The 21,325-nt window shown below is 44.6% G+C and overlaps 1 protein-coding gene across 2 annotated transcripts; it reads right to left on the bottom strand.

Annotated features, from left to right (window-relative positions):
* Positions 1–724: 724 nt before the first annotated feature.
* Positions 725–20,350, bottom strand: calcoco1b (calcium binding and coiled-coil domain 1b). Of its 2 annotated transcripts, XM_058373754.1 has the most exons (15): positions 20,195–20,350; positions 18,815–18,849; positions 18,549–18,724; positions 18,335–18,437; positions 8,207–8,415; positions 7,759–7,971; positions 7,182–7,330; positions 6,004–6,073; positions 5,664–5,918; positions 4,986–5,111; positions 4,251–4,313; positions 4,032–4,125; positions 2,121–2,326; positions 1,951–2,015; positions 725–977 (listed from the first exon to the last, which is right to left on the bottom strand). In XM_058373754.1, the coding sequence occupies exons 3-15, from the start codon at positions 18,684–18,686 to the stop codon at positions 950–952; spliced, it is 1,719 nt and encodes a 572-aa protein (XP_058229737.1). In that variant the 5' UTR covers positions 18,687–18,724; positions 18,815–18,849; positions 20,195–20,350; the 3' UTR covers positions 725–949. The 2 variants fall into 2 exon arrangements, with proteins under 2 accessions (XP_058229737.1, XP_058229736.1); XM_058373753.1 differs by lacking the exon at positions 18,815–18,849.
* Between the last annotated feature and the right edge of the window lie 975 nt (positions 20,351–21,325).

A 21,325-nucleotide genomic window follows, 5' to 3' on the forward strand; every position in this document is an offset into this window, starting at 1 on the left:
TCTGATACGATTCAGTGATTAGACGCTAATCTGATACGATTCAGTGATTAGCCGCTAATCTGATACGATTCAGTGATTAGCCGCTAATCTGATACGATTCAGTGTACATCGCTTGTCATGTGATCAACTGAGATCTGAACCTGAATCCGAGTTGATTCCTGAGTGATGATGAATTTAAATTCAAATCAGTTCGTTTCAGTTATTTATTATTATTATTATTATTATTATTATTATTATTATTACTGTTATTGTTATTTTCACAAATGAATTATTGATTTCTGATTGTTGCCTCGATTCATTTCAAATCGTCTGGTGGTTCCACCCTGACTCATTAGAATGGGACTCTATGCTAATCAAACTTGTTAGCAGATTATCCTGCGCTGCAGCGGTCTGATTACTGAACACTTCTCAATGTGCAGGACATTTTGGGTGTGACTGGATTTATAATGTCAGAATACATTCAGAAACTTTATTCAGCAAGTAAAAAAGCTCTCTCTCTCTCACACACACACACACACACACATTCAGAAAATAAATACACACACACAAATTCAGTAAATAAATACACACAAAAATTCAGAAAATAAATACACACACACACACGCACAAATTCAGAAAATAAATACACACACACAAATTCAGACAATAAATACACACACAAATACATTCAAGCTACACAATACACATACAGAAAAAATATATTCAAAAAATAAACACACACACACTTAAAATAAATAACACACACACACATTCAGAAAATAAATAACACACGCACTCAGAAAATAAATAACACCCACACACACATTCAAGCTATAAAACACACACACACACAGTAAGGTTGCACAGTTCTGTTTTTGAAAGGTTACACTCCTCTGGAGCACATGATGTGTTGTTGCTGATATGAAATCAGCTACATCAGGTTTTCCTCTCTGAGTGTCACTGCCACATTTCACCACAAGGGGGCATCAGCACACTCACTGCAGGGAAAACACACACACACACACCCCGAGTAAAGACGTGGAGCTGGTGCTTAATTGTGTGTGTGTGTGTGTGTGTGTTATTACAGAAAATCTAGCACAGAAAATCTTGAGTGTTTATTTTCTGCTTGAAGGAAACAACATGTTTATGTGACATCATTTAAGGGGGCGTGGCCAACATCAACTTTTTCAATAAATTATGGTTTTTTTTGTAACATGAATGTAATTTGGGTTTTATTTGAGACATTTACACTACATGGCCAAAAGTATGTGCGTCCCTCCTGATGACTGCGCTCAGGCGTGTTAGCCACGCCCACTGCTCACGTGGTATAAAATCAAGCTTGGGCATCCTTACATGAACATGTAGAGTAGAATGAGTTGCAGTGCGGGAGCCCCCTTTACTACATTTACCACCTTTACTAACTTTACCTTTACTACTTTTACCACCTTTACTTATCACCTTTACCACCTTTATCACCTTTACCATGTTTACTAGCTTCACCACCTTTATCACCTTTACCACCCTTACTACCTTTACCACCTTCATCACCTTAACTACCTTTACCACCTTCATCACCTTTACTACCTTTACCACCTTCATCACCTTTACTACCTTTACCACCTTCATCACCTTAACTACCTTTACCACCTTCATCACCTTTACTACCTTTACCACCTTCATCACCTTTACTACCTTTACCACCACCTTTACAACTTTTACCACCTTTACTACCTTCTTTATCACCTTAACCACTTTTACTACCTTTATCACATTCATCACCTTTACTACCTCCTTTAAAACCTTTACCACCTTTACTACTTTTACCACCTTTACTAACTTTACCACATTTATCACCTCCTTTACCACCTTTACTACCTTTACTACCTTTACCACAGGCTCATCCAGGTGTGATGTCAGGTGTGAATAGAAAAGAAAATCTTGTAATTCAAAATAATAATCAATATTTTTTACCTCAGTATGTTGGCTTTGATCTCAGATGGAGTCTGTGCTTCACTCTTTATATTCTCTCCCACATCCTTAAAAAAAGATTAATTAATTGATCGATCATTAAAACTGAAAAGACGAGCTTTAATAATCATAACCAATAAATAAATAACTTTAAATAACTATGCGTAGACAACCATGTCTCTGCTCTGCGTTTCCTGCTCTCTTGTTTTGTCCACCTCAGGCTCCGCCTCCTCCTCAGACCCCACCCCCTCTTCATCAGACCCTGCCTCCTCCTCCTCAGGCTCCGCCTTCTCACTCTGCAGCAGACTGATCATTTCAGCTTCTTCCACTTTGTTACAATTGGATTTCTGCAGAGGTGCTGATGTGCTGCCACTGACCACTAAACACAACACACACTGTTAGTGTTTACTGCAATCTACACACACACACACACACACACAAACAAATAAATAAATAAATACTCGGGTCAAATATAAACAGATAAGATATAACACTCTGAGCAGTGGCAGGTGAAGTGAATAAGACTGAGTATCTCCTCATCATGGCACCTGTTAGTGGGTGGGATATATTAGATAGCAGGTGAACATTTTGTCCTCAAAGTTGATGTTAGAAGCAGGAAAAATGGACAAGTGTAAGGATTTGAGCTTTGAGTTTGATGAAGGGCCAAATTGTGATGGCTAGACCACTGGATCAGAGCATCTCCAAAACTGCAGCTCTTGTGGGGTGTTCCCGGTCTGCAGTGGTCAGTAGCTATCAAAAGACAGGAACAGTGGTGAACCGGAGACAGGGTTATGGGCGGTCAAGGCTCCATGATGCACGTGGGTAGAGAAGCCTGGCCCGTGTGATCCGATCCAACAGACGAGCTACTGCTGCTCAGATTGCTGAAGAAGTTAATGCTGGTTCTGATAGAAAGGGGTCAGAATACACAGTGCAGCACAGTTTGTTGTGTATGGGGCCACATAGCTGCAGACCGGTCAGAGTGCCCGACCTCACCCCTGTGTACCACTGAAAGCACCAACAATGGGCTTGTGAGCATCAGAACTGGACCACAGAGCAATAGAAGAAGGTGGCCTGGTCTGATGAATCACGTTCTCTTTTACATTACGTGGATGGCCGGGTGCGTGTGCATCTCTTTACTTGGGTACGAGCCGGCGGAGGCAGCGTCCTGCTTTGGTCAATGTTCTGCAGGGAAACCTTGGGTCCTGCATCCATGTGGATGTTCCTTTGACACGTACCACCTACCTAAGCATTGTACAAGACCATCTACACCCTTTCATGGAAACGGTATTCCCTGATGGCTGTGGTCTCTTTCAGGATAATGCACCGTGCCACAAAGCAGAAATGATCCAGGAATGGTTTGATGACCACAACAACCAGTTTGAGGTGTTGACTCTGCCTCAAAAGTCCCCGGATCTCAATCCAGTCCAGCATCTGTGGGATGTGCTGGACAAACAAGTCCCATCCATGGAGGCCCCACCACACAACTTACAGGACTTAAAGGATCTGCTGCTAACATCTTGGTGCCAGATCCCACCGCACACCTTCAGGGATCTAGTGGAGTTCATGCCTCGACGGGTCAGGGCTGTTTTAGCAGCAAAAGGAGGGGGACCAACACAATATTAGGCAGGTGGTCATAATGTTATGCCTGATCAGTGTATATGTGTTCAGGTTAATGAACATATTCATTTCCTCCATTCTTTCTTTCCCTTCCTTTCTATCCTTTCTTTCCTTCTTTCTCTCTTTCATTAGACATTTAATACATTTGCCCAGCTTTAAATGCTCTTATTCTCTTTTTTTCCTCTATCTAGATATAAATATTTAAAATAAGAATAAAATCTGACAGGAGAAGAAATGGATTTTCAGGCTGAATTTAGTAAAAATTTGCATAAATTAAGGTTCAAAATATATTTAGTTTATTGTTTTTCATAATTTTAGACTTTATTTAAGCTCATTTTTTTATAGTGTTGAAAAAGAGACGTGTAGTAGAGGAAGTGATGAATATTCAATCAGTTACAGGAAAGAATCAAACGGACAGATGTTGTGGTGTGTAGTGAGTAGTGAGGAGCTTTAGTGTGAAGACTGACCCTCAGTCCTGCTGCTGGACGCTGCTGTAGTCCAGGCCATGTCCCGCTCGCTCTCCAAACGCAGACGGAAAACTCGGATATGATCCTGAAGCTCCTGCTCAGGAAAAAACCCATCAGAAAGAACACTTTCACTGAAATATCTCCAAACATCAGGAATAATGGAGTTAATTGGAGTTAATAACTCCAAACATCAGGAATAACATCAGGAAAAAACTGTGCCTGTTTCTCCTGCTGCAGCTGTTCACGCTCCTTCTGCATGGCTCTCACACTCGCACGCAGCTCCTGAGCCAAAACAACAACAACACAACAACAACAATAACAATATCACAACAACAACAAAACAACAACAGCATCAAAAACACAACAAGACACAACAACAAAACACGACAACACAACAACGTCAGGGTTTATTTTCATTAATAAATTTATTTAATTATTTTTCAAGTTTTAAAGAAATTTCCCAGAAATATCACACACACACACACACACACACACACACACGGTGTAGTTGCTCATGGTTGGACTCCTCACTCACTCGTTTCTTTCACATATTTATATTTCAGATTTATTTCAGACTTTGTTCCTTCTGTTCTCCCTCAACATTCTCTCTTTTTCTAATTCTGCCTTTCTCATATTCTCTCCTTCCATCGTTTTCTTTCTTTCTTTCTTTCTTTCTTTCTTTCTTTCTTTCTTTCTTTCTTTCTTTCTTTCTTTCCTTCCTTCTTTGTTTGTTTGTTTGTTTGTTTCTTTCTTTCATCCTCTCAGTGTTTCATTCTGCTGGATGATGAAGGGAGTGGTTCTGAAGTCTGTGTTACACAACAGTGATGATGATCATGTGCTCTCCAGCACCTGAAACACGACCGAGCTGTGTGTTACACACACTCCGGCATGGTGAGGAATGTTTAATTATAGACACACACACACACACACACACACACACAGAGATTTGTTTACTCGGTTGCAGGCTTTCTCGTTTCCAAGCTCCAGCTCCAGTTTCTCTCGCTCTGTTCGTTCTTCCTCAAGCCATTCTTCCTTCTTCTGCAGCTCATGACTCAGCTTCTGCACTCGTTCCTTATCCAGCTGAAAGAGGAGAGAAGACAAAAAAAAGTAAAGAAGAGAAAAGAAAAGAAAAAAGGAAAGGAAAAGATAGAAAAGAAAAAAGAAAAGGAAACAAAAGAAAAAAGGAAAGGAAAGGAAAAGAAAGAAAAGAAAAAAGGAAAGAAGAGGAAAGGAAAGAAAAAAAAAGAAAAAAGAAAAGAAAAAAAAGTAAAGAAGAGAAAAGAAAAGAAAAGAAAAGAAAAGAAAAGAAAAGAAAAGAAAAGAGAAAAGGAAAGAAAAATAAATGAAAAGAAAAATGAATGTCCTAATCACCCAAGTTGCCAGATTTGATACAATTATATGGCAAAAAAATCTAGAAAAATTATATTAATTTATAATAATAATTTCTGTAAAATAATGCTATGAAAGACAAACTGAAATAATGATAAAATAATTCATGATGGAATAATAATAATAATAATAATCTTTGCATATGAATATGTATATATTTTTCATGAATCTCTTTAGTGATAAAAACAGACCCAGGTCCCAGGAAATAAATCAGGAAGTAGTTGACATGCCTGATGCTCTCACCTCTGCGTTCTTCCGGAGGTTCTCTCGCTCTTTGGCCCAGGACGCTTGTCCCTCTCGGAGGTTCAGGTTGGCCTGTGAGAGCTGCAGCGTGGTTTGAGCTGCCTGCAGTCGGATCTGGTGAAGCTCTGCCTGGTTCTGGCTCTGCAGCGCTCCCAGTTCACTCAGGTCTCTCCGTAACACCTCCACGCTGCACTCGCTGGTCTCCAGGCGCTCCTGAAGAACCCGCAACTCCTCACGACAATGTTTACTCTCCATCTGACATGAAGGAACGAAGATTTCAATCACAAAGAAAAGACAAACAGGACATAAGCAGCAGGTAGGATGTTCTGGCTCGAATCACCTGTAAGTTCCTCCTCTCGTCCTCCTCGTCCTTCCTCTGCATGGTCAGCTTTTTTACTCTCTCTCTCATCCTGCACACAGACGTTTCTCTTAATACTGCAGCTCAGCTGAACACCTTCACTTTACCCTGGAGTCTGCGCTTCTTCTGCTCATTAGAAACTTTCATGAGTTCTCAAAGTTACATGATTGAGTGTTTAGAGTAGTGTAGAATTTATGAAATACCCATGAAAAAGTGAAACAGGAAACAGGAGCTCAGGGTGACGGTGACAGAGGCTCAGTGAGCTAGCTAAATAATTAAGATATCATAGTGAGAGGGATGTGCATTATTCTTTAATTTCACTCCAGTTAGTTTTATTATTTTTTTATTTTTGTTTCTACCTGCCCAGAGGAAATGCATCGTTTGCGTTTGTGATAATGAATGTAGTTGTTGTCTGTTGTCACTTGAGCTTCATATCTAAGGGATTTTTTTATGTCCTTTAAGCAGGACAGTATCCTACACACCAATGGAGTGGGGGGGCACGAAGCCTTTATTATTGCCACATGTACATTACAGCACAGTGGAAATCTTTTCTTCACATATCCCAGCTGTAGAAGATGGGGTAAGAGCACAGGGGCAGCTATGATACAGTGCCCCTGGAGCAGGGTGCGTTGGGGGCTTTGCTCAATTGCCCAACAGTGGAGTTTGGTGGTGCTGGGGCTTGAACTCTGATCCTCTGATCAACGATATCACTGACTCTTAGTGCTGGAGACGGTGTATAAAAGTGAAACTCTCCATCAGACGGATGTCACAACATTCCAGCTTTGAACAGCCCCAGGTTAGAACTGCTAATGATCTACCGTAGAGCAAGACACGCCCCCATGGGCGGAGCATACATGTTCTATAGAGCAGTTCATTGGTACAGCATGAATCGTCAAAAATATTGTTTTCCCTGAAGTAATAAACTAAAAGGTATGTATAACTGCAAAATTAAAGGGAAAAGTCAGTACAAAAATCTCCAGAAGTCTGATTTTAATTTCAGGATCATTTTTAAGAGTTGTTCATGTAGAGTTGATCTGTGAGAAATCATTTCAGACTGTAACCATTTTTAAGAGGTGTAGAAGCCTTCACTCTACACATAACCTTCTGAAGAACCCTCCGTGTGAGTGCAGTGTTCAAGGCTTGGTGTGGATTTATCTCACCTCTCTAATTCAGCCTCAGTGTCTTGTTTCTGCTGCACCAAGCTGCTCACGTCCTCCTCCAGGTCTTTGATCTGTTGATGATTTTCAGCTCTTTCTGTTAACAAGCTGCTCATCTCCACTGAAATGCTGTCATGAGACTTTAACACATCCTGAGAACAAAAATATCAGCAGTCAAGTCCAGTGATGAGGCAGAGTTACTGTGACCACACTGATGGTCAGTATTTTACTCTACCAGCACAGAGTCGAGTCTTTTTCTCCTCTTACACCACAGGTGTATACTGACCATCACAGATTGTTTACAGTTATATTAACATTAAGGAGCATCCATGAGATGTGTTATAGCAGCTATAAACAGACGTTCCCTCACAGGCCTCTCTTTATTCACTCTTGAACTTAATAAAACAACAAAGCACTGACACTGGAGACTCCTTCCATACATGGTACATATACATTTCCTCATGGATCAAAAAATCCCAGGGAATGAGCTGTTACTATAAAAACCATAAGGTATTAAAGTGAGTGCATTAATATAACTCTGCACTGCTGTCAGAGACAGTTAGAGAAAACTAATCAACACCTTCTCTTTCTCCTCCATTCTGTTGATCATCTCCAGGCTGCTCCTCAGCCTCTCTCTCAGGTCGCTGATCTCCTTCCTCATCTCCACTCTTTCTGCTTCGAACTCCTGCCTCTCATTCTCGCTTCTCTCTCGATGTTTCTCCAGGTCCACGCTGGAGGCTCTGAGCTGCTTCTGTAGCAGCAGCAGTTCCCCCTGGCAGGTTTCCAGATGACTCTGTTTTAAGAAAATGGTGAGGTAAAATGGTGAGGTATTCGTTTAGTCTTAAACTGAAATGTTAATGTATGTGCTAGTGTTTTTTTTCAGTATTAGCAAGCTTTCCAGATGGAATATTTGGAGGTTAAATATAAAAATATGTCCTACATGATTTACATAATAATCAATAAATAAGATTAATAAAAATATCATTTGAACATTCTGTAAATTTGTTCTCTCTATTTGTGTATCTGACCTGCAGTATCTGAGCTCTCGGCACTACGAGCAGTAAGTCTTCTCCTTCGTTTTCTTCCTCTCCGTTTCTCTCCTCCTCCAGAGTCACCAGTTCATCCAGAGGTTTTGGAGCGCTGAAAGTGAACTGAGGACTCACTGCACAGATCTCGCCTAACTCATCCACATACACAAACTGGTACGCTGTAGCGCTGGGGTTCGGCAGGTAAGATGCTGAAAGTGACAGAAGCCTTTTAATTATTCGTCATTTGTTGATAAAATTCATATTCAAATAAAAAAAACACACATACTCACACATACATTCATTTCATTATAATCCCTAGAATGTTTAAATTTAAATGTTTTTTATGGTGAGTTAATTTGTTTGACATGTAACAGTGATGTGTAACAGTGACGTGTAACAGTGGCGTGTAACAGTGGCGTGTAACAGTGACGTGTAACAGTGTGGTGTAACAGTGATGTGTAACAGTGATGTGTAACAGTGACGTGTAACAGTGGCGTGTAACAGTGACGTGTAACAGTGTGGTGTAACAGTGATGTGTAACAGTGACGTGTAACAGTGGCGTGTAACAGTGACGTGTAACAGTGTGGTGTAACAGTGATGTGTAACAGTGGCGTGTAACAGTGACGTGTAACAGTGTGGTGTAACAGTGATGTGTAACAGTGGCGTGTAACAGTGATGTGGGACAGTGGGGTGTAACAGTGATGTGGGACAGTGGGGTGTAACAGTGATGTGTAACAGTGGCGTGTAACAGTGACGTGTAACAGTGTGGTGTAACAGTGATGTGTAACAGTGGCGTGTAACAGTGATGTGGGACAGTGGGGTGTAACAGTGATGTGGGACAGTGAGGTGTAACAGTGGGGTGTAACAGTGTGGTGTAACAGTGATGTGTAACAGTGGCGTGTAACAGTGACGTGTAACAGTGGGGTGTAACAGTGAGGTGTAACAGTGATGTGGGACAGTGGGGTGTAACAGTGGGGTGTAACAGTGTGGTGTAACAGTGATGTGGGACAGTGGGGTGTAACAGTGATGTGGGACAGTGATGTGTAACAGTGGCGTGTAACAGTGATGTGTAACAGTGGCGTGTAACAGTGATGTGGGACAGTGAGGTGTAAAAGTGGGGTGTAACAGTGATGTGGGACAGTGAGGTGTAACAGTGTGGTGTAACAGTGAGGTGTAACAGTGATGTGGGACAGTGGGGTGTAACAGTGATGTGGGACAGTGAGGTGTAACAAGGGGGTGTAACAGTGGGGTGTAACAGTGATGTGGGACAGTGGGGTGTAACAGTGATGTGGGACAGTGATGTGTAACAGTGGCGTGTAACAGTGATGTGGGACAGTGGGGTGTAACAGTGATGTGGGACAGTGGGGTGTAACAGTGATGTGGGACAGTGGGGTGTAACAGTGATGTGGGACAGTGATGTGTAACAGTGGCGTGTAACAGTGACGTGTAACAGTGATGTGGGACAGTGGGGTGTAACAGTGATGTGTAACAGTGACGTGTAACAGTGGTGTGTAACAGTGACGTGTAACAGTGTGGTGTAACAGTGATGTGGGACAGTGGGGTGTAACAGTGATGTGTAACAGTGATGTGTAACAGTGGCGTGTAACAGTGACGTGTAACAGTGTGGTGTAACAGTGATGTGTAACAGTGGCGTGTAACAGTGTGGTGTAACAGTGATGTGGGACAGTGAGGTGTAACAGTGTGGTGTAACAGTGAGGTATAACAGTGGGGTGTAACAGTGATGTGTAACAGTGGCGTGTGACAGTGAGGTGTAACAGTGATGTGGGACAGTGAGGTGTAACAGTGGGGTGTAACAGTGATGTGGGACAGTGGGGTGTAACAGTGATGTGGGACAGTGAGGTGTAACAGTGAGGTGTAACAGTGGGGTGTAACAGTGGGGTGTAACAGTGAGGTGTAACAGTGGCGTGTAACAGTGACGTGTAACAGTGGCGTGTAACAGTGACGTGTAACAGTGTGGTGTAACAGTGATGTGTAACAGTGGCGTGTAACAGTGATGTGTAACAGTGACGTGTAACAGTGGCGTGTAACAGTGACGTGTAACAGTGTGGTGTAACAGTGATGTGTAACAGTGGCGTGTAACAGTGACGTGTAACAGTGGGGTGTAACAGTGAGGTGTAACAGTGGCGTGTAACAGTGTGGTGTAACAGTGATGTGTAACAGTGGCATGTAACAGTGATGTGGGACAGTGGGGTGTAACAGTGATGTGGGACAGTGAGGTGTAACAGTGGGATGTAACAGTGGGGTGTAACAGTGGCGTGTAACAGTGTGGTGTAACAGTGGCGTGTAACAGTGTGGTGTAACAGTGACGTGTAACAGTGGCATGTAACAGTGATGTGTAACAGTGTGGTGTAACAGTGATGTGTAACAGTGGTGTGTAACAGTGATGTGGGACAGTGGGGTGTAACAGTGATGTGGGACAATGAGGTGTAACAGTGGGGTGTAACAGTGGGGTGTAACAGTGAGGTGTAACAGTGATGTGGGACAGTGGGGTGTAACAAGGGGGTGTAACAGTGAGGTGTAACAGTGGGGTGTAACAGTGATGTGGGACAGTGGGGTGTAACAGTGATGTGGGACAGTGGGGTGTAACAGTGATGTGGGACAGTGAGGTGTAACAGTGGGGTGTAACAGTGGGGTGTAACAGTGATGTGGGACAGTGGGGTGTAACAGTGATGTGGGACAGTGAGGTGTAACAGTGGGGTGTAACAGTGGGGTGTAACAGTGAGGTGTAACAGTGGCGTGTAACAGTGACGTGTAACAGTGTGGTGTAACAGTGATGTGTAACAGTGACGTGTAACAGTGGCGTGTAACAGTGACGTGTAACAGTGGCGTGTAACAGTGATGTGGGACAGTGGGGTGTAACAGTGATGTGGGACAGTGAGGTGTAACAGTGGGGTGTAACAGTGGGGTGTAACAGTGAGGTGTAACAGTGGGGTGTAACAGTGGCGTGTAACAGTGACGTGTAACAGTGGCGTGTAACAGTGACGTGTAACAGTGTGGTGTAACAGTGATGTGTAACAGTGGCGTGTAACAGTGATGTGTAACAGTGACGTGTAACAGTGGGGTGTAACAGTGACGTGTAACAGTGTGGTGTAACAGTGAAGTGTAACAGTGGCGTGTAACAGTGACGTGTAACAGTGGGGTGTAACAGTGAGGTGTAACAGTGGCGTGTAACAGTGTGGTGTAACAGTGATGTGTAACAGTGGCATGTAACAGTGATGTGGGACAGTGGGGTGTAACAGTGATGTGGGACAGTGAGGTGTAACAGTGGGATGTAACAGTGGGGTGTAACAGTGAGGTGTAACAGTGGGGTGTAACAGTGGCGTGTAACAGTGTGGTGTAACAGTGGCGTGTAACAGTGTGGTGTAACAGTGACGTGTAACAGTGGCGTGTAACAGTGATGTGTAACAGTGTGGTGTAACAGTGATGTGTAACAGTGGCGTGTAACAGTGATGTGGGACAGTGGGGTGTAACAGTGATGTGGGACAGTGAGGTGTAACAGTGGGGTGTAACAGTGGGGTGTAACAGTGATGTGGGACAGTGGGGTGTAACAGTGATGTGGGACAGTGAGGTGTAACAAGGGGGTGTAACAGTGGGGTGTAACAGTGGGGTGTAACAGTGGGGTGTAACAGTGAGGTGTAACAGTGGGGTGTAACAGTGATGTGGGACAGTGGGGTGTAACAGTGATGTGGGACAGTGGGGTGTAACAGTGATGTGGGACAGTGAGGTGTAACAAGGGGGTGTAACAGTGGGGTGTAACAGTGATGTGGGACAGTGGGGTGTAACAGTGATGTGGGACAGTGATGTGTAACAGTGGCGTGTAACAGTGACGTGTAACAGTGTGGTGTAACAGTGATGTGGGACAGTGGGGTGTAACAGTGATGTGGGACAGTGGGGTGTAACAGTGATGTGGGACAGTGATGTGTAACAGTGGCGTGTAACAGTGACGTGTAACAGTGATGTGGGACAGTGGGGTGTAACAGTGATGTGTAACAGTGACGTGTAACAGTGGCGTGTAACAGTGACGTGTAACAGTGTGGTGTAACAGTGATGTGGGACAGTGGGGTGTAACAGTGATGTGTAACAGTGATGTGTAACAGTGGCGTGTAACAGTGACGTGTAACAGTGATGTGTAACAGTGGCGTGTAACAGTGTGGTGTAACAGTGATGTGGGACAGTGAGGTGTAACAGTGTGGTGTAACAGTGAGGTATAACAGTGGGGTGTAACAGTGATGTGTAACAGTGGCGTGTGACAGTGAGGTGTAACAGTGATGTGGGACAGTGAGGTGTAACAGTGGGGTGTAACAGTGATGTGGGACAGTGGGGTGTAACAGTGATGTGGGACAGTGAGGTGTAACAGTGAGGTGTAACAGTGGGGTGTAACAGTGGGGTGTAACAGTGAGGTGTAACAGTGGCGTGTAACAGTGACGTGTAACAGTGGCGTGTAACAGTGACGTGTAACAGTGTGGTGTAACAGTGATGTGTAACAGTGGCGTGTAACAGTGACGTGTAACAGTGGCGTGTAACAGTGACGTGTAACAGTGTGGTGTAACAGTGATGTGTAACAGTGGCGTGTAACAGTGACGTGTAACAGTGGGGTGTAACAGTGAGGTGTAACAGTGGCGTGTAACAGTGTGGTGTAACAGTGATGTGTAACAGTGGCATGTAACAGTGATGTGGGACAGTGGGGTGTAACAGTGATGTGGGACAGTGAGGTGTAACAGTGGGATGTAACAGTGGGGTGTAACAGTGAGGTGTAACAGTGGGGTGTAACAGTGGCGTGTAACAGTGTGGTGTAACAGTGGCGTGTAACAGTGTGGTGTAACAGTGACGTGTAACAGTGGCGTGTAACAGTGATGTGTAACAGTGTGGTGTAACAGTGATGTGTAACAGTGGTGTGTAACAGTGATGTGGGACAGTGGGGTGTAACAGTGATGTGGGACAGTGAGGTGTAACAGTGGGGTGTAACAGTGGGGTGTAACAGTGAGGTGTAACAGTGATGTGGGACAGTGGGGTGTAACAAGGGGGTGTAACAGTGAGGTGTAACAGTGGGGTGTAACAGTGATGTGGGACAGTGGGGTGTAACAGTGATGTGGGACAGTGGGGTGTAACAGTGATGTGGGACAGTGAGGTGTAACAGTGGGGTGTAACAGTGGGGTGTAACAGTGATGTGGGACAGTGGGGTGTAACAGTGATGTGGGACAGTGAGGTGTAACAGTGGGGTGTAACAGTGAGGTGTAACAGTGGCGTGTAACAGTGACGTGTAACAGTGTGGTGTAACAGTGATGTGTAACAGTGACGTGTAACAGTGGCGTGTAACAGTGACGTGTAACAGTGGCGTGTAACAGTGATGTGGGACAGTGGGGTGTAACAGTGATGTGGGACAGTGAGGTGTAACAGTGGGGTGTAACAGTGGGGTGTAACAGTGAGGTGTAACAGTGGGGTGTAACAGTGGTGTGTAACAGTGACGTGTAACAGTGGCGTGTAACAGTGACGTGTAACAGTGTGGTGTAACAGTGATGTGTAACAGTGGCGTGTAACAGTGATGTGTAACAGTGACGTGTAACAGTGGCGTGTAACAGTGACGTGTAACAGTGTGGTGTAACAGTGATGTGTAACAGTGGCGTGTAACAGTGACGTGTAACAGTGGGGTGTAACAGTGAGGTGTAACAGTGGCGTGTAACAGTGTGGTGTAACAGTGATGTGTAACAGTGGCATGTAACAGTGATGTGGGACAGTGGGGTGTAACAGTGATGTGGGACAGTGAGGTGTAACAGTGGGATGTAACAGTGGGGTGTAACAGTGAGGTGTAACAGTGGGGTGTAACAGTGGCGTGTAACAGTGTGGTGTAACAGTGGCGTGTAACAGTGTGGTGTAACAGTGACGTGTAACAGTGGCGTGTAACAGTGATGTGTAACAGTGTGGTGTAACAGTGATGTGTAACAGTGGCGTGTAACAGTGATGTGGGACAGTGGGGTGTAACAGTGATGTGGGACAGTGAGGTGTAACAGTGGGGTGTAACAGTGGGGTGTAACAGTGATGTGGGACAGTGGGGTGTAACAGTGATGTGGGACAGTGAGGTGTAACAAGGGGGTGTAACAGTGAGGTGTAACAGTGGGGTGTAACAGTGATGTGGGACAGTGGGGTGTAACAGTGATGTGGGACAGTGGGGTGTAACAGTGTGGTGTAACAGTGGGGTGTAACAGTGATGTGGGACAGTGGGGTGTAACAGTGATGTGGGACAGTGGCGTGTAACAGTGTGGTGTAACAGTGGCGTGTAACAGTGATGTGGGACAGTGGGGTGTAACAGTGGCGTGTAACAGTGATGTGTAACAGTGTGGTGTAACAGTGATGTGTAACAGTGGCGTGTAACAGTGATGTGGGACAGTGGGGTGTAACAGTGATGTGGGACAGTGAGGTGTAACAGTGGGGTGTAACAGTGGGGTGTAACAGTGATGTGGGACAGTGGGGTGTAACAGTGATGTGGGACAGTGAGGTGTAACAAGGGGGTGTAACAGTGAGGTGTAACAGTGGGGTGTAACAGTGATGTGGGACAGTGGGGTGTAACAGTGATGTGGGACAGTGGGGTGTAACAGTGATGTGGGACAGTGGGGTGTAACAGAGATGTGGGACAGTGGGGTGTAACAGTGGGGTGTAACAGTGAGGTGTAACAGTGGGGTGTAACAGTGAGGTGTAACAGTGGGGTGTAACAGTGGGGTGTAACAGTGAGGTGTAACAGTGGCGTGTAACAGTGACGTGTAACAGTATGGTGTAACAGTGATGTGTAACAGTGACGTGTAACAGTGGCGTGTAACAGTGACGTGTAACAGTGGCGTGTAACAGTGATGTGGGACAGTGGGGTGTAACAGTGATGTGGGACAGTGAGGTGTAACAGTGGGGTGTAACAGTGGGGTGTAACAGTGACGTGTAACAGTGGGGTGTAACAGTGGCGTGTAACAGTGACGTGTAACAGTGGCGTGTAACAGTGATGTGTAACAGTGTGGTGTAACAGTGATGTGTAACAGTGGCGTGTAACAGTGATGTGTAACAGTGACGTGTAACAGTGGCGTGTAACAGTGACGTGTAACAGTGTGGTGTAACAGTGATGTGTAACAGTGGCGTGTAACAGTGACGTGTAACAGTGGGGTGTAACAGTGAGGTGTAACAGTGGCGTGTAACAGTGTGGTGTAACAGTGATGTGTAACAGTGGCATGTAACAGTGATGTGGGACAGTGGGGTGTAACAGTGATGTGGGACAGTGAGGTGTAACAGTGGGATGTAACAGTGGGGTGTAACAGTGAGGTGTAACAGTGATGTGGGACAGTGGGGTGTAACAGTGATGTGGGACAGTGAGGTGTAACAGTGGGGTGTAACAGTGGGGTGTAACAGTGAGGTGTAACAGTGATGTGGGACAGTGGGGTGTAACAGTGATGTGGGACAGTGAGGTGTAACAAGGGGGTGTAACAGTGAGGTGTAACAGTGGGGTGTAACAGTGATGTGGGACAGTGGGGTGTAACAGTGATGTGGGACAGTGGGGTGTAACAGTGATGTGGGACAGTGAGGTGTAACAGTGGGGTGTAACAGTGGGGTGTAACAGTGATGTGGGACAGTGGGGTGTAACAGTGATGTGGGACAGTGAGGTGTAACAGTGGGGTGTAACAGTGGGGTGTAACAGTGAGGTGTAACAGTGGCGTGTAACAGTGACGTGTAACAGTGTGGTGTAACAGTGATGTGTAACAGTGACGTGTAACAGTGGCGTGTAACAGTGACGTGTAACAGTGGCGTGTAACAGTGATGTGGGACAGTGGGGTGTAACAGTGATGTGGGACAGTGAGGTGTAACAGTGGGGTGTAACAGTGGGGTGTAACAGTGAGGTGTAACAGTGGGGTGTAACAGTGGCGTGTAACAGTGGGGTGTAACAGTGATGTGTAACAGTGGCGTGTAACAGTGACGTGTAACAGTGTGGTGTAACAGTGATGTGTATCAGTGGCGTGTAACAGTGATGTGGGACAGTGGGGTGTAACAGTGATGTGGGACAGTGGGGTGTAACAATGGGGTGTAACAGTGGGGTGTAACAGTGATGTGGGACAGTGGGGTGTAACAGTGGGGTGTAACAGTGATGTGGGACAGTGGGGTGTAACAGTGATGTGGGACAGTGAGGTGTAACAAGGGGGTGTAACAGTGATGTGGGACAGTGAGGTGTAACAGTGGGGTGTAACAGTGGGGTGTAACAGTGATGTGGGACAGTGGGGTGTAACAGTGAGGTGTAACAGTGATGTGGGACAGTGGGGTGTAACAGTGATGTGGGACAGTGATGTGTAACAGTGGCGTGTAACAGTGACGTGTAACAGTGTGGTGTAACAGTGGGGTGTAACAGTGGGGTGTAACAGTGATGTGGGACAGTGGGGTGTAACAGTGAGGTGTAACAGTGGCGTGTAACAGTGGGGTGTAACAGTGGGGTGTAACAGTGGCGTGTAATAGTGACGTGTAACAGTGGGGTGTAACAGTGATGTGGGACAGTGGGGTGTAACAGTGATGTGGGACAGTGAGGTGTAACAGTGATGTGGGACAGTGAGGTGTAACAGTGACGTGTAACAGTGGGGTGTGACAGTGAGGTGTAACAGTGGGGTGTAACAGTGATGTGGGACAGTGGGGTGTAACAGTGATGTGGGACAGTGGGGTGTAACAGTGATGTGGGACAGTGGGGTGTAACAGTGATGTGGGACAGTGGGGTGTAACAGTGATGTGGGACAGTGGGGTGTAACAGTGATGTGGGACAGTGGGGTGTAACAGTGAGGTGTAACAGTGATGTGGGACAGTGGGGTGTAACAGTGATGTGGGACAGTGGGGTGTAACAGTGAGGTGTAACAGTGGCGTGTAACAGTGGCATGTAACAGTGGCGTGTAACAGTGAGGTGTGACAGTGAGATGTAACAGTGGGGTGTAACAGTGGGGTGTGACAGTGGGGTGTAACAGTGAGGTGTAACAGTGAGGTGGGACAGTGGGGTGTGACAGTGAGGTGTAACAGTAAGCTGTAACAGTGGGGTGTAACAGTGAGGTGTAATAGTGAGGTGGGACACTAGGGTGTAACAGTGAGGTGGGACAGTGAGGTGTAACAGTGAGGTGGGACACTGGGGTGTAACAGTGAGGTGTAGCAGTGAGGTGTAACAGTGAGGTGGGACAGTGAGGTGTAACAGTGAGGTGGGACACTGGGGTGTAACAGTGAGGTGTAACAGTGAGGTGGGACAGTGAGGTGTAACAGTGAGGTGGAACACTGGGGTGTAACAGTGAGGTGGGACACTGGGGTGTAACAGTGAGGTGGGACACTGGGGTGTAACAGTGAGGTGGGACACTGGGGTGTAACAGTGAGGTGTAACAGCGATGTGGGACAGTGAGGTGCAACAGTGGAGTGTAACAATGAGGTGGGACAGTGGGGTGTAACAGTGAGGTGTAACAGTGATGGGGGACAGTGGGGTGTAACAGTGAGGTATAACAGTGATGGGGGACAGTGGGGTGTAACAGTGAGGTGGGACAGTGGGGTGTAACAGTGAGGTATAACAGTGATGGGGGACAGTGGGGTGTAACAGTGAGGTGGGACAGTGGGGTGTAACAGTGAGGTGTAACAGTGATGGGGGACAGTGGGGTGTAACAGTGAGGTGGGACAGTGGGGTGTAACAGTGAGGTGTAACAGTGATGGGGGACAGTGGGGTGTAACAGTGAGGTGGGACAGTGGGGTGTAACAGTGAGGTGTAACAGTGAGGTGGGACACTGGGGTGTAACAGTGAGGTGTAACAGTGAGGTGGGACAGTGGGGTGTAACAGTGAGGTGTAACAGTGAGGTGGGACACTGGGGTGTAACAGTGAGGTGGGACAGTGGGGTGTAACAGTCAGATATAACAGTGATGTGGGACAATGTGGTGTAACAATGTGGTGTAACAGTGTGGTGTAACAGTGACGTTCAACAGTGAGGTGGGACAGTGATGTGGGGCAGTCAGGTGTAACTGTCAGGTGTAACAGTGGGGTGTGACAGTGGGGTGTGACAGTGGGGTGTAACAGTCAGGTGTAACAGTCAGGTGTAACAGTCAGGTGTAACAGTGTGCTTGCTGACGTACGGTGGAACAGGATGCTGCTGTTGACCTCTTTACCCGGTGTGTAATCTTCAGGAGCAAGAGCCCAAACGTATGTGTGATAATCTCTCACTGACGTCCAGCCGGCCTGAGACAAGAGAGCAAGTTTTACAGTCGGGTCTGGAAGTCAGAACACGTGAGAAGAACTGGTTTTTGAACAGATATACAGCTGAGGCTGATCATGTGATTTTAATTTTACCTTAAAGAGTCCGATCCAGTCACGACAGCTCCAGTTGTGTTCACAGCTCAGTGTATAGCGACATTCCACTCGGGTTTGAGGGAAATATGTCTGAGCCACGTTCCTGAACTTCACATTCCAACATTCCTCCTTCTCCATGGCAGCTTCAGAGTCAGCGAGAAGATGGGGCTTCTGTCCTGGAATAAATAAATAAATGGCTGATGAAGCTTTGATACTCTAAAGTCAGGTGATGAGCGCAATCAGAACTGAGGATCTGTAACACTAACCAGCTTCTTCGTTGATCTGAAGAGCTTCAGCTGTTCTACATAAGGATAGAAAGTTTTCTGTGTTTTATTGTCTTATGACAGTTTACTATAACATTATAGCATTATAGTCTTATGGCAGCTGCTATAACATTAGTGAGAACAGGAACAAACTTCTATCACTGATGTTCCACGATATTAAGTGTAAACAAAGATGATGTGATGCTCTTTTAATAACTACTACCTTGTAACGGTTGGAAAATTGCTGTGGTATAAGAGGAATAAAACATTTATTTTCCTGTAACAGCATGTTATGAAGCATTTTATTCCTCTATAAAATACCTCCAACATTTTTTCATCACCTTTTTAAGACACCAAGTTGACGTTGAAAGACTAGCATAACCAACGATGATTGACTTTCATCCCCCATCACCTCACGTCTGCTGTGAAACGTTGCACCATGTGACACCATAATATTATGTACAACAGCCAGTAATACGACACGTGATTAACATCCTTACAGATTTATTATTAGAATTACTGAACAAGAAAAACACCTGAAAACACTAAAGATGTGTTTGTGTAAAGGAAGTAACTCATCAGACCAGCAGGGGGCAGCAGCCTGTATACAGAAAGCCTGAAGAACAATAATCACGCTTCCCTACAACACAATGTAGAGAAATTATAGATATTAAAAAGGCGTGGTTTTGAAATATTCACTCTTTAGAGAGGCTTAGCAAACAGATTAGCTTAGCTAAAATTTTGTGTTACAATTTCACAGTTTTATCCAGGTTTCGATTTAATGAGAGACGGACTGAGTCAATGTGTCATCTCTCTTTTAGAATAAACAGAGATGCACACACACACACACACACACACACACACAGTCACATGAAGAACATGGTGTTTACACTCCACTATATTTAGCTGCTTTCCAAACAGCTATTAGATTTCGGAGTGTTGAGAAATGACATGAGATGATGTGCTAATAAAGCTGCTTCTAGGAAAGTGCTAATGGAGAGTGTATCAACACACACACACACACACACACACATTAAATACACAAGGAAATACACAAAGCACATGATATGAGGGTTTATTTAATGCCTTTTATAAATAAAAAAAAATAACAATGCTGTCACACAATAAAAGTCTAGAATTACTTTTTATTTAATTGTGTATTCAAATTTGTAATTAAGAAATATGTCCAATATGTCTAAAAAAGCTAAATTCAAACTAAAAATAAGGAACACCTGCTTATACAAAGTGTGTAACCCTTAAAATGTATATTTTTTAATATGACAAAATTTAATATGACTAAAAACAAACTGAATTCAAAGTAAAGAATAAAGTCAAATAAACAAACAAATAAAGAAAGTCGAGGTGAGAAGACTTCACTCCTACCTTGTTGATGTTGAATCAGTTGATGGTCAGAATAATTTGGGTGTGTTTGCAGTTCTGGACTTTGGAGTTTGTTTTCCTCTCGATGTGTTGCTCCTGAAGAGCCGGCAGATAAACTCTCACACTCTCCACACTCACCTTCAACAACAATAACAAAACGCACGTGCGAGCGCTGACCACTTCCTAACCGGTGCTTCATGGGAAATGAAGTTCCGACGCGGAGGACCACGTGGCATCTTGGACACGCCCGCTGATTTCATCCTGACGATTTTATTTACCGTTTTCTGTTAAAGCATCTGCATGGTTATATTTTTCTGTTAAAAGCTAAATACAACAAATAATAATATGAAATGTACACATGCAGGTATATGTGACCCATATATTTGTGTTTAGGTGTAACCTTGAACTTTTCTTGCTAGTTTTGTGTATTTTAGGACTTTTGTTTGTTTGTTTGTGTGTTGATCATTTTACTCAGTACGTTGCTGCTCTATTCCTGCAGAAATGACCACTAGATGGCAGTGTAATTTAAAATGATTTCATCACTATAATGTTTTATTTAATCAGCCTGTTCTGGAGATATTAAAGTGTCAGAGAAGCGTGATGTTAAGGAGTAAAATAAGTAAATATAAATATGATCATATGGTTTTTGTTCATTACTTTGTTAACAATTAAAACAAAGAGTTCCCAGTGTGACCGTTTCTTCTTTCTGGACCTGCCTGATCTATCCAGATGCTCTACCACTGGTTGGAGTCCCATCACTTGCTGGAGTCTGCTCACTGATGCTGTGGATAGATCTCAGTGGACAGCCTGTGACCCAGAGGACTGCTGGGAGCTTGGAGACGATCGGTCAGCTTTCAGCAGGAAGGAATTAGTGTTGAGTCTATAATGACCTCAGAAACTACACTGACCTATTAGTTCCTCAAGAGCTCTTGGTTGCTGTTGAAGAAAGGACATTATTTACATTTACATTATTTACTGTCCAGTGTCCATGTCAAATGAGGATGAGGTTCCCTTCTGAGCCTGGTTCCTCTGAAGGTTTCTTCCTCAGATCTCAGAGAGGTTTTTCTCACCACCGTCTCCTCAGACTTCTCATTAGGGATAAAAAAGAGATAAATAATAACTTAACTTTATACT

Source organism: Hemibagrus wyckioides, linkage group LG21 (genome assembly GCF_019097595.1).
Source record: "Hemibagrus wyckioides isolate EC202008001 linkage group LG21, SWU_Hwy_1.0, whole genome shotgun sequence".
Lineage (NCBI taxonomy): Eukaryota > Metazoa > Chordata > Actinopteri > Siluriformes > Bagridae > Hemibagrus > Hemibagrus wyckioides.